This window comes from Anopheles cruzii, chromosome 3, assembly GCF_943734635.1.
Source record: "Anopheles cruzii chromosome 3, idAnoCruzAS_RS32_06, whole genome shotgun sequence".
In the NCBI taxonomy this organism is placed as follows: Eukaryota; Metazoa; Arthropoda; class Insecta; order Diptera; family Culicidae; genus Anopheles; species Anopheles cruzii.
In genome coordinates, this window is record NC_069145.1 from 16,229,920 (window position 1) to 16,243,360 (window position 13,441).

At 52.8% G+C, this 13,441-nt stretch overlaps 2 protein-coding genes across 2 annotated transcripts in view; one reads left to right on the forward strand and one right to left on the reverse strand.

The window, feature by feature from the left end:
• LOC128271661 (flotillin-2) overlaps positions 1-13,441 on the reverse strand; it is a 151,920-nt gene that overhangs the window by 52,953 nt on the left and 85,526 nt on the right. The gene's annotated exons all lie outside the window — the stretch shown is intronic.
• On the forward strand, positions 1,840-13,409 carry LOC128274193 (glucose dehydrogenase [FAD, quinone]-like). The gene is made up of 3 exons (XM_053012303.1): positions 1,840-2,252; positions 11,701-11,951; positions 12,016-13,409. Exons 1-3 carry the CDS (start codon positions 1,840-1,842, stop codon positions 13,407-13,409), a joined length of 2,058 nt encoding a protein of 685 aa, XP_052868263.1.

A 13,441-nucleotide genomic window follows, 5' to 3' on the forward strand; every position in this document is an offset into this window, starting at 1 on the left:
TGAGACATCCGACACAGCACGGAACATTTCCCTTTTCGCCAACGCCCCCACAGCGGAACATTTGCCGGAACATTTATCACAACATCATCAGTATAAAAAAATGGTGTAGCGCGGATCGGTCGATTGAAGTCGAACAGGAAAGTCGAAGAAAATGGATGCGTCCGCGAAAGCAAAGGTGGAAATGGAAAACGCAGTGGCTAGCTGCCAATAGCCTGAAAGAAAGGTGTTGATCATTCGTGTTTTTGGAGGCAAATTAGTTAATCGGATTTTTTTAATGTTCCACAGTGTGTTCCATACTTACAGCATTCGGGCTTACCGGTGGCATTAGTAATAAACACTGATTTGGATTTTTACTTTCTTTTAGAGCCTATCCCAAATCCATCGATTGAGGTTACTGGGTGTGTTCTCTTCGATCGGAAGAATTGGATGATTCGATGAACTGGATGATGATTGGATGACGTGGAGACACGTGCTCCGGAGTAAACACAAACGTTGAAGGATGCTGTCAAATTTAAACGCTGACGTTAAGCTTTATCCATAAACAGCTAATACAAATAAGTGCTGCTGTTATGATGGCCACTTGTGTTTCACAGCCTCAGACTGGCTGATTGGGGGATCAGCCATCCTTCAGCCTTCGCCCCACACACACACCGCTTTACCTCGAACGAACCGGTATTCGCTCTCCGCTAGAATCGCACGATGATGACAGATCAAAGCGCAGTAAAAACAAAACTCCCCTTAATCTCGCATCACAGCACAATGGTGGCAACTAGTCGGAGCAATAAAACACATCAGCTGGCGGCCCCGAACCGGCCCCGAAGCTTTCTCGCATATACACTCCTCAGAGCCAGAAGCTTTCGCAAGATTCTCTGGGCTCGGGTGAGCTTCGAACGCTCACCAACACCAACCGAGGGTGTGTTTGCCGAGACGCACCTTCAGCGCACCGATCAGCTGACGGGGGAGACCTCGGGATCGTGGTGGTAGTGCCAGAAGTGGCTACTACCGGCGCTAACAACGCGGAACACGGTTCCGAGATGCGATTCGCGCGGTTGTTGTTGGTTCCTTAACCGCCGTCGTGGTGTTTGTTTGTGTGAGGCGCGCGTTGTTGTCACGATCGTGCCCAGAGTGCGTGCTTGTGTTCCGCACTTGGCCGATTCGCGGCGGTAAACACGACCACCACCACCACCAACAACAACCGGTGGCCGGAGAGTTCCACCAAATTGCATAATCCACGTGCTGCGTCGTGCGCCTTCGATCAGTCTGCGGTCGGAGATCGGTGCGATCGGTCGGTGGTTATTCGGAGCCTCCTGTCGCTTTCGAACTGCGTTCGCTTTCCTTTCCCGCGTTCATCTTCACCTCACTCGCCTCAGCAACAGCAAAGTGCATAATTGATTCTCTACGCCGCTGGGAAACGGGGCCTCGTAGCTCGTGTTGATTTCTGTTTTCGGCAGTGTAAAAAGAAGCATCCCAAAGCAATAAGGGCAACAAATTAGCGGCCGAGGCTCACGACGACGACGACGGCGATGCCAATGGTGATTTGGGTGAAACGCTAGAAACCGCCGATCGTGGGGCGCGACATGCGAGTGAAACATTCGGTGAAAGTGTAAGATCATCGGTCGGTCGGTTCGGTTCGGTCGCGGCCCGATGCGGTTTTGGGGCGAGCAACTTTTGTGGTGTGCAAATTAAAATCCGGATGCCGGAGGACGGGTGATGCCTTCGGGCTGTTGCTGCTGCTGCTGATGCGAGCTTGTTGCACCCAAGTGTCAAAAGTTTCTCCAAGGCGAGGCGGCGTTAGGACACAAATTAGCCCCTCAAAAAGTTAGGACATCACGGCGCACTATGGCGGTGGCGTTTGCAAAGCTGGTCCCGCTACTGGCGGGTGCTGCCCTCAAGGCGACACCGGCCGCTGCCGGGATTACGGCCGCGGTTGGGGCCGCTATCAGTACGGCGTCGGCCGTGATCGGGGTGGGCAAGTTGGCCATCGTACCGATACTGATCGCTTCGCTCGCGTACTACAACTACGATCTGTTCGATCCGGAGAACCGGCCGTTCAACGTGCCCGAGGTGGACCGGGAGTACGACTTCATCGTGGTGGGTGCCGGCTCCGCTGGTGCGGTCGTTGCTTCGCGGCTCTCGGAGATCGGCGACTGGAAGGTGCTGCTGCTCGAGGCCGGCGGCCACGAGACGGAGATCTCGGACGTTCCCATTCTATCGCTCTATCTGCACAAGAGCAAGCTGGATTGGAAGTACAGGTAGGTGGTGGTGATCGCTGTGGTCGGTCGGTGATCGTCACTGCAAATAGTTGCGAGTTGCGACATCGCGCAACCCCCCCGTGGGGAGGCTGCCTCTGGAGCCGGCGAGCTGGCTGGCTGGATGCCATTCTCTACGGTTTCTACTATTTCGGAAAGTCGCCAAACGACTCGCCTTCGTCGGTTGGTTGCGCGCTGACATTAAGGTCCGCGCGACTTCGCTGCGCTCTAACGCAACACAGTCGGCCGATGCACTTTTTTTGCAGCAATTAAGGTTGTATTCTGCGCGCTCGGCTCGGGCGGTTGTTTCTTTTAGGAGTTGCTGTTGCGATAGAGAGATCGGTGGGGCGTGTAGCACTAGGGAGGTACTAGGATGGAGAGGGTACGTTAGGCGTACACAAGAACTGACCCTGACTGGAGATATTCCGTTCGTGCGAGGTGGACGGACCAACATTCAAAACCAACCAGCGTCGGAGGTTGGCGTAATCGTTGCCGTATCGATTAACAAGAAGTGCAATTGCGCAAGGCTGCGCCGTCGTGGCCGTGCGTGGACTCGAGTCTCAAGGAGCGTGGTGGCTTTGGAAAGTGCTAAGTGGTGAGATTTCGGCGCGTGTGCGTGCCATCAATTGGTGCGACCTTCGGCTCCGGAATCCACCACCTCCTGGGCACCTACCAGAACGGTGTTTAATGAACGATTAGGAGATTCAGGTGGTGTCTTTATGGCCTATTTCACAATGGCATGTATGGAATTTCCACGTAGAATCCTGTATATTGTTGACCCTTTTCGGGTTACAGGAAAGTGTTACGAAGAGCGGATCAAGTTCAGCTGACACGCGGAATTGAGGACGCGCGAAATTGAATTCCTGGTCCCTCCCCGCACCGGGGGGATAACCTCGAGCGCTACTCAGTAGGTCAGGAACTTCTTCCCGGAGCCGCAAATACTATCACAGCACCATACACCGTGGGTTTAACTTTTGGCGGTCCCCAACACCAACCCGTCTCGATACGGTGCGCGCGCATCTTGGTACGAATCTTGGCTCGTTGTATAACCGGTTGATTGCTAATGCATTCCGAATACTGTGCGCATTAATTTACCGGAATCGGTGTTCCCCAAAATAAACGGCAGCCGGTGTCTGGGGTGGTGTGTCACGCAGCGTTTCGAAACGGCGGAAACATCGGTGCGCAATTCGGGCCACGTAAGTGTGGTCGAAGCACACGACACCGAACACTGTGACCGCCCGTGTGATGCATACCAAACATTTATCACCTTTCGATCTTATTAAAAACACTGAAAGTTCGCTGTAATTTCAATTATTTAGGCTCGTGAGCGTTATCGTGAGCGAAAGAGTAATCGTAAAGTAAGGCTTACATACAGCATGATCTCGATTAATCTTCGTAGAGGAACGATTTAAAAGGCCGTTGTTGAAAACTTCCTAATTTATACCAGTTTGTGTTAATCTTTTCCGCTGTGCTGTTACCTCATCGCGGATCAGAAAATTGAGAGATAAAGGGTAACAAGTTTCGCGCTGTTGTTGTGATCGAGCCGCCGCCAAGGAATTTGGTTCTGGTTTTTTTTTGTCAGCGCTATCGAACCCATCTGGTGATGGATTATTCAACCTTCTCGAGGAAGCGTTAGCAAGCCAGCTGCGCCGCCGATGGGGTACGGACCATAAAAATGAGGTCAGTCGATCATACGACCATATGGAATGATGTTGAGGACCTCCGAACCGGTCCGAATGATGAGGTCGTCGGCGTTCGGGGTTTATTTTTTTTGCAGACCCATCCCCCCTACGGTGGGTTTCCCAAAATATTATACCGTTCTTCAGCGGGCGATCGAGGATCAACCTACCGACCTAACGAGCAAGTTCTGTTGTGGCTCGCTTGTGAATTAATCGACGCGATCAAACACAGAAAAAAAGCTCACTCTTTAGGCCAATCGTCATTTTTGTATAATCATTTCATCTCCACAGAGGAAACGCATTCCTTGGGGCCTGGCTGCGGCCGCCAGGTGTTGAAACGCGTTAGCACTGCCGTTGATGAAGGATTGCTGTGGAGTGCTATTGTGCCAATAAAAAAAATGGTGCCTAGTGGGGCATTAAAATAATTATGCTTCCCACTTCAGCCAGCAGCCGTGGTCCGGATGGTGGTGGAGAGCCTTTTCGTCTATTGTTCTGGTCACGGACGGCATATCAATCAATCACGCCCGATACACCGACATCGATTATCGGAACTATCTCAATCTGTGCTCCGCAGCGCAGCGCATTAATCATGCTTTGAAAGAGAAACAGCAATCGATAACGTTTAAATGGTATGCTCGAGCACTCGAGTGCCGTTTCTGCCACTTGCCGGCCCCAAGAGACCGCGCGCAGGCAAGCAAATTGGCAAAGTGCTTAGCGAATTGCGCTACACAATCCCGTCCCGGGTGATCGGGTCAGGAACGATTTATCAAATAAAATCACTTCATCCGCCGGAGTCCGGAATGGGGACAATGTCGACCTTTTCTCCGCGAAGCCCAATCAAAAGCCTTCACCGGCGCGCGAGCCGAGGCAGAAAAACGACGCACAATCGCGCGAGTGTTACCTTCCCGGGGGCAGAGCACCTTGGAGGCGGCTCCAGACGTGCACAGATTTTACGGATTCTGAGGTTTGCTGGCTGGCGGTTGTTTACCGCCGTCTACGGTGAAGAGAGCGATGATTTGGCAGTTTTGTGGTCCAAGATTTCCCTTTCTCAATTCACTGCCTCAAATCTTACGCGGTCATTCGGGCGTTAAATTGAGCTGCGCGATACATTGAACTTGTGCCGCGAAGGTAAAGGCTGCTGAAGATCATCAAAAAATTGTTGATCGAAAGAAGGAAGGCAAAAAAAAGGACGGGGCCGACGACGACCGCCGGAGTGAGTGACTGGAGTGACAACTTTTCGACCCCGTAAGTGCTTCTTCGGCTAACGATTGTGTGACACCGGAACACTTGCGCCGTAGTACTTGAAACCCTGGCCGTAAAGTCGTTCAATGGCCGACTCCCCAGGAGGTCATGTTCAGAGCCAATGGAAGTGCCCTCAGCTCGAGAGCGGTGCTTCGGATGTGCTCCGTCGGTTTCCGCGCTTTTTTCGAATGGAAAATGTTTACCAAACGAGACGCCAAAAACACGGGTGCCGCCAAAAAGTGCATCCTCAAGTGATCGTCAGCGAGCGTGTGATAGAGTTGCTGCCTTACAGACAGTATTTGGGCGCAAAAAATGTCTCTCGTATTTACCGCAAGCTGCTACGTCTGAACCCACGCCGTGTGCCGTCAAGAAATGGTGAACGAAAGTGACCGTTCCGCCGGCGCAGCAAACGGTACTTCCGCCGTTCGACCGATAACGTTGGGTCGGGCGGTTGGCGGTTGCATTTAAAATTCAGTTTGTGCACGCGAGCATAACGCGCGCGCGCTCGAACACGCGCTGCGGAAGTTTCCGGATGTTCCAGTGGAAAAGTGCTCGCAGCGTGGCGATAAAAGTCGAACCTTTCGGGTGCTGGTCTATCGAAAAAAAACTCTACCGAATCGTGGCAAGATCTGGAAGCTACATGGCCCAATCGTTGCCGAGTTCCATTCTACCCCATCTGGAGCATTGTCCCCATTTTCCGGATCGAGCCGACGATGCTTATTCTGATTTCTTTTTCCGGAACGAAGCTTTACGACACCCCGTAGGGAAAATTAATGAGCATCATCATCACCGATTGACGAGAAAACGAACGCATAAATTACTTAAGTTGCCGGTTCGGGCTTTCCCACAACGAACCGTTTCCGCTGACGTAAACATGTGAAAATGGATCGTTATGTTATCCGAAACTCATGACTCATGACTCGTTAGTGGTTTTTGCAACCAAACCGCGAATACTTTGCGGAAGAATTATGGCTGAGTCTCGGCAACGATCGATTCATGTAGTATGTTCACTTTCATAAATAGCGTCTGCCACCCCAATGATGATGATGATCGTCAGCAACCCTTAGCTTGGGTTGAGTGAATCGTGTGCCTGTGTGTGACCGGGTACGGGTTGCACACCGTTGCCTACATGTCCCGCTAGTTCTGTGCTCTGGTAGTTTCCGATGGCATCTGGCCAACAAAAACTAGGGCATTATCAACCGAGACACGATAATTTCCAACATTCTCCGTTCCGTTACTTTGTAGCCCATTTTCGCGCCAATTCGAGAAGGTATTCATTATTGTGGCCCAGCAAGTGTCCAGGAGGTTCCTATTTTTACTGCGGAGATCCAAGACCCCGTACCACACGGAGGCCAGAGGCGCCAATGTTTCACGTTTCATAAGTTGCACACGAGTGGCGTTAACTTTCATCAGTTGACGTGCTTATGCCCGGTTTTGTTTGTGGATAACTCCGACATGAAACGATGATCGAAAAACACATGTTGGACAAGCCATTTAAACGATTGATGAGGGGGTTTGGCGACTGAAAATTATGCATATTTTGTATTCCCAACCGAAAGGTCTTCGTATTAATTCGATTAACAGACATTTTATTTATGATGCGAACAATCGGATGCATATATTCATAAGATTCGTTGTGGGTTTGTCCAGGCCAGTCCATACCTGTTTGGTGATCACCTCGACTACGAAAACGTAAACAAATGGAGTGTCCCCGGAGTGACACGAATCATGGAAGGTTACTCGTAGGTTGATCAGGGTCCACTGATGGCTTGTGTGACTTCCTAGCATAAACTCCATTGTCGGGTCTTTAATGCGCCAGAGAAGGCCAACGCAGCTGCGCAAGAAGATTAGTAGTTAGATTAGTAACCCTCAAATAAGTCTCGGTGATCAATTGGGCAAACAACAGACCGTGGGTTGCGACTATCTTGGTTGTCTTAAAAAGGAAGGCAATCGGCAGTCGAGATCTGCACATGCGCTGCCGGGTCAAGAGGTACGGCAACTTAACCCATCGCCCAGACCTCCTTTTCATGATCGCGATCTGCGCTGCGCTGATGCGCTACCACCATGACCCTGTGCGTCGTGATCTAATGTGGAAGAGTAATTAAAACGTGCCACCATCAAAGCAAGATTATATCACCGCAGACCCGCGACCGACCGACCTACGGGCCACAGGCCGGTAGTGATGTCCGAAGCAGGTTTTTCGGTGTTTTGTCTGGTTGGGCCCTACTAGGCCGCTCTCAATGAAATGCCTTCCGTGAAGTGAAGGTTGCCGCTAAGCACCTTCAGCCCGAGAAACAACTTCCAGGTAGAGGAAAGAAAGATAAAAAAGGCCAAACTGCGGGCCAGTCCGTGTGTGCGCCGGGCGTAGTAGTCAAGTCAGTGTCAAGTTCATGAACACACGCACCGCGGTCTCTATCGGCGCGCAGATCCGAATGCGATCGTCAATTAAATGTTGCCGAGAAGGAAGAGAACTGGCAAAAAACAGAAACGGACTGACCACTGGCTGGTCCGCAGCTTTTATGGGTTTTTCGGATGGAGCCATTAGACAGTGCGGCGCCTCTGGTGTGGTACATCTCCTTTCGGACACTAACTACTCGCGATTGAACTTGAACTTTAGCTCGTCTACCGGCGACCGGAGGCCACCGGTAATAGTTCCGTGTTGGCGAGGATGCAGCCCGCATGACATAATAATTTAAGACCTCGGGCAAGGTGTTGGACACCTATTAACCGTGGCGTCAGAGTCTGGCGTAAAAAACTAACCCCGAAATGCCTTCGGGCAAGCGAACGTGGTTCACATTTTGGCTTTTTTGTTTGGTTATTTTTTTCTACAATATTTCGCCAATCGAAAGTGTCTAAAGTCTAATTACGGTCAAGGTGTCGCACAACTGTCACCGGCGGCTATGCAGGCGACCATGATGCCACTCTAACAACAGGTTACCATTGATACGATTAATTATGCCACGGCGTAGTAACCTCTCTGTGGCCGGGATCGTTTAAGGATCGCTCCGAATTGGGAGATACGGTTTGGAGACAGCTTTAGAGAATCCCAAAAAGTTTAAGTTACTGTCTTACGGTCCAATCGATCTAGTAGCTTCGGAAGATGACAGTGATCTGTTCAGGCGTGATATAATCGAGTCCCGATGTCCTTTGCGGCACGTTTGCCAAAAGGCTCCGTCAAGACGTGTGTGTTATTAGTCCAGTTGTAAAGAGTGCACGACGGACCACCGGTGCCATAAAGTTTTATGAGTTAAATTGGCCCCGGGTACACATTACGGACGGCCGCATAGGGTAAGTAAGTGTGTAGGTCGATGAAGACCTACCTCAACGGGGGCTACCACTTCTTTCAACCCCCGGGGCACCACCAGTTGAACCGGTTTCTTCGACTCCATGAACTTTTCGGCACAGAAAATCCATCATAAAGCTCGTGGAGTCCTGTTGGCCCTGATACTGGCTCCTTTCACACTGGCTGTAGCTGAGCTTCGCTTTTGAAGAAGAGATAACCGGCTGACTGGCAATGCTGACCGGAAGTGAGCCCAACGATCCATCTAACCGCAGCAGCATTAGTGTAGCAGCGGAGAGAACCTATCGCTCCTATTACATGGCTACACTCCAACGCAATCCCTCTCCCCGATGACTGATTTGCATGGAAGGTTCAATTAACGCGTAACGTAGCCGGGTAACTTTCGTGCAATTCGTGCTTAGTATGCCGACACTGACGCCACTTCACTTTCTCCCGAGACACAACGTGCGGCCGCCGCCGCCGTTGTTGTTGGTGAGGAAGCCCTCCGGCCCTCGTCAGTGCGCGTTGCATAAGGGCTGCGATGCGCTTTTGTAGAACAGACCCCGCCGTGAAATCGTATAGCCGTACTCGTTAACGTAATCGTTCACTTGCAACTTGGGGAAAGAAATGCATCGCCTCGCGCGTCGAATCCACCAGGTTACCGACTAAACCGACGTGTTGTTACGAAGGGAGCATCCACGGGAGGACGCCATGCCGTGCACCGGAGTTACCACAGCACCGACCACCGGAGATTGAGGGGCACGATAGACTCGCCACAACGCCTCGTGCTGTTGGAAGAAATTTAAAACAACAAGCAACCCCGATGTTGGCCTCCATTTCGATTAGCTATTGGCCAAAACAGTAGGATTTCGGAAAACACCACCACACTCCAATAGAAACTGGGGCCCCAACCAAGCCCTAGCCCTCGGCCGGCGGTTGGCAAATCATCCTTGGCTGGCTCGGGCTCTGTTTATGAGAATGATGCGTGCGATGATTGATCGTTCATTGAAAAATACAACATCTCATCTTCAGCGGAGGTGTGATCGAGGCTTAAAAATGGTGTGGCGTCGAGACGACCTTCCCAGACCTGTGTCATGTGCCGTGAGACCGTCCGCGCCGTCCGCTTCGGGCTTCGCAATTTACTCCCCGCATCAATCGAGCGTGTAAAAGGATTGGTTCCTACTTGGTCACCGTTCGCCAACCATCAAAGACGCTAGACGATTACTCTGCTTATGCTCTGCCTGCCTGCCCGCTTAGCTGGCTGTGTCCGTTGCACCTCAAGACACGGCGTGAGATGGCGGAATAAACGAGAACAAGGCCAACGTGTGGCCATCGGCCGCTACCTGCTACTGCACTTCCCCACTTGGTGAAAGGTGTTGGAAAACCATTAAAAGACCAGCAAACATTGACAACGCTTCGGTGACCAACACCGGTCGTCAATTAGTCACGATTGATTCCTGATATTCAAAGCTTCTCATTAGTGGTGAGAAAAAGTGTGAGAGTGAGAAACGTAGGAAAATTCAACTAATGAACTAGAGAGGGATGCTTTAAAATTCAACAGCTCTAGCAGCAGCCCAACACAAGTGGTCAGGAAGGAGAGCGACCGTGCTATTGTTAATTTTGGTTAAAATCCACATAATCACTTAACGATCGCTACCACGATCAAGTGTAACGACCTGTTGGTACTACTTTTGCCGTTACGTCACCGTTACTGCCGTCAGAGGGCGCCCGTCAGGTACCACAGCACCGCAGGGTTGCACCGATTACAATGTACCCAGTCAAGGTTGACAGAAGTATGCGTACGTGAGGCAGCGATCATACGCACCTGGCTCTGGGAGACAGAAGCGCCACGAGCCGCGTTACGCTCAGAGGCACTCGAGACCCCGGCTGCAGAGAGATTGCTTGCAACAATCTCGAATGACCATCGAAGAGGTCGTCCAAGGTGGCCGCAAATTACGGACACATTCGCCGTTTCGTCGGCTTACGCGGGTGGTATTAGCGCCGACCATGGATCGGAATAAAATTGCCGGAATCTGAGAGAAGATGTGGAAGACGTGAAAGTTGGTCGAACAAGTTCAATGTGACTGGTCCGAAGCTCCAATCCACGATCTGATCTAGACTGTGGGGCATCCGGGTATTGGACCTGGCACTGGACCAAGCAGCTGTGACCAACATACTGGCAACCTGATGCAACAATCGGGGGGACGTGACTGAACGGAAGCACTCGACTGCGGCTGGTACACATGTTGGTCACGTGAACGCAAACATCGTCGATAACCGGCCGACCAAGCCAAGTTTACCTTCCAGTCAGCCAGCTGGTAACGCTTCTCGAGCGCTGACCTTCACTGCTTTCGACGATGGACGACTTCGGCAGAGTGCGTCACAGAAGGTGAAGTACAGATGGTCAACAGGTTCCGTGTTGTTGGTCGAGTAACCCGAAATTTCTTCACCCGGCGGCGACGCTCCACCGGCCGCGACGTACTGAACTGTTTGCACTGAAGTGATGATTTGTTTGACACAGTTCCCCTGCATGCGTCGTTGCCACGCTTCTCAACCATTGGGTAGAAGCAAACGTTTCACATACTCCTCCGAAATGGATGTCGAAAGCGATTGGCGGCGCCGGTCACAATCAACAGAAGGGGGCAGTTCCAGATGGGTCACGATTTGCAACAACTTTTTGCCACGTCGATAAACTGCCTCCCATGTCTGGGGACGTGACGTGCAATTTCATAACAGAAATTCAAATTTCAAACCTCTCCTTGAACTTAAGCGAGCACGAGCCACGGACGAAACCTGTCCAGTTTTTGTAACCTAGGACAAGATCCTTCGCTCGGTTAAGGAGCTCCTCGTGGGGTTCTTTTCGCGGAGATACGAATCTCCGGTGACTCATAGCACCGCCTCGATTCCCAACAGTTTGCAGCTGATCGGCAACAGTCTGCCAACTCAAACTGAGCCCCTCATGAGCGAGTCCGTAAGGCCACTCCTCGTACGATTTGGAGCCAAGCTGTAGGAGGTCGAGGCGCTTCTTCTGAAACCGGTCGGGCCACGTGGCCGCCAATGTATCCATCACCGTTAACGTTTCTCATTTTTCAATCCTAAAACGATGCTTAATAAACGAATGGAAGATCGCCCGCGCGAGAGAGACAGATCAATCGATCGGAGCTACTCGTGATGCAACGTAGAAAGCGTTTCAAGCAACCGTTTTTTTGACATATCGCTTTTCTTTTGCGTTTCTCTACTCAACTTCCAGAACCCAGCCACAGAAGACGGCATGTCAGGCGATGAAGGACAACCGGTGCTGCTGGACGCGCGGTAAGGTCCTGGGTGGCTCGTCCGTGCTCAACACGATGCTGTACGTGCGCGGCAACAAGCGTGACTTTGACGTGTGGCGCGCCCTCGGCAACCCGGGCTGGGGCTACGAGGATGTCCTGCCGTACTTCCGCAAGTCGGAAGACCAGCGGAATCCGTACCTGGCGCGCAACAAACGACAGCACGGAACAGGTAAATCGATCGACGGCGGTGCAGTGCGCTCGGTACTCATTGGCACTATTTCCCCGTTTCCTAGGTGGACTGATGCAGGTCCAGGACGCACCGTACCTGACGCCACTCGGGGTGTCGTTTCTGCAGGCGGGCGAAGAAATGGGCTACGACATCGTGGACGTGAACGGCGACCAGCAGACCGGGTTCGCCTTCTTCCAGTTCACCATGCGCCGCGGTGCGCGCTGCAGCTCCTCGAAGGCGTTCCTGCGCCCGGTGCGCAACCGGAAGAACCTACACGTGGCGCTGTTTGCGCACGTGACGCGCGTCATTCTGGACCCGGAAACGAGGCGTGCCCTCGGGGTGGAATTCATCCGAAACGGCAAGGTGCAGCAGGTGTTTGCGACACGCGAAGTGATCCTTTCGGCCGGTGCCATCGGATCGCCCCATTTGCTGATGCTGTCGGGCATTGGCCCTCGGGAGAACCTCGAACGGGTCGGAGTGCCGGTGATGCACGATGCGCCCGGTGTCGGGCAGAACTTGCAGGATCACATCGCCGTCGGCGGGTTGGTGTTCCGCATCGATCAGCCGGTGTCGGTGATCATGAACCGGCTGGTGAACCTCAACTCGGCCCTCCGCTACGCCGTCACCGAGGACGGCCCGCTGACGAGCAGCATCGGGTTGGAGGCGGTCGGGTTCATTAGCACCAAGTACGCCAACCAGTCGGACGATTGGCCCGACATAGAGTTCATGTTGACGAGCGCTTCCACCCCGTCGGACGGAGGCGACCAGGTGAAGAAGGCACACGGGTTGAAGGACGAGTTCTACGACGACATGTTCAGCGCCATCAACAACCAGGACGTGTTCGGGGTGTTTCCGATGATGCTGCGGCCCAAGAGCCGCGGGTTTATTCGGCTGCAGTCGAAGAACCCGCTGCGGTACCCGCTGCTGTACCACAACTATCTCACGCACCCGGACGACGTGGGCGTGCTGCGGGAGGGCGTGAAGGCGGCGATCGCGTTCGGGGAGACCCAAGCCATGAAGCGGTTCGGGGCGCGGTTCCACAGCAAGCAGGTGCCCAACTGTCGCCATCTGCCCGAGTTCACCGACGAGTACTGGGACTGTGCGATCCGCCAGTACACGATGACGATCTACCACATGTCGGGAACGGCCAAGATGGGCCCACCGGAAGACCCGTGGGCCGTGGTCGATCCGAAGCTGCGCGTGTACGGTGTCAAGGGGCTGCGCATTATCGACGCCAGCATCATGCCGCGCATCACCAGTGGCAACATTAACGCACCGGTCATTATGATCGGCGAGAAGGGGGCCGATCTGGTCAAGGAGCTCTGGCTGCAGAACCACTTCCGGCGAGGGAAGCGCCAAGAGTTTGCCAACGAAACGCTCGGTGCGGCAAACGTAACGCTTGACGGCGGCGGCGATGCCGAAGCAGTGCTTAACTCAAACGAAACTGCTCCCAGTTAGGAGTTCCATCCGGAGGGTATTATGACCGCCGA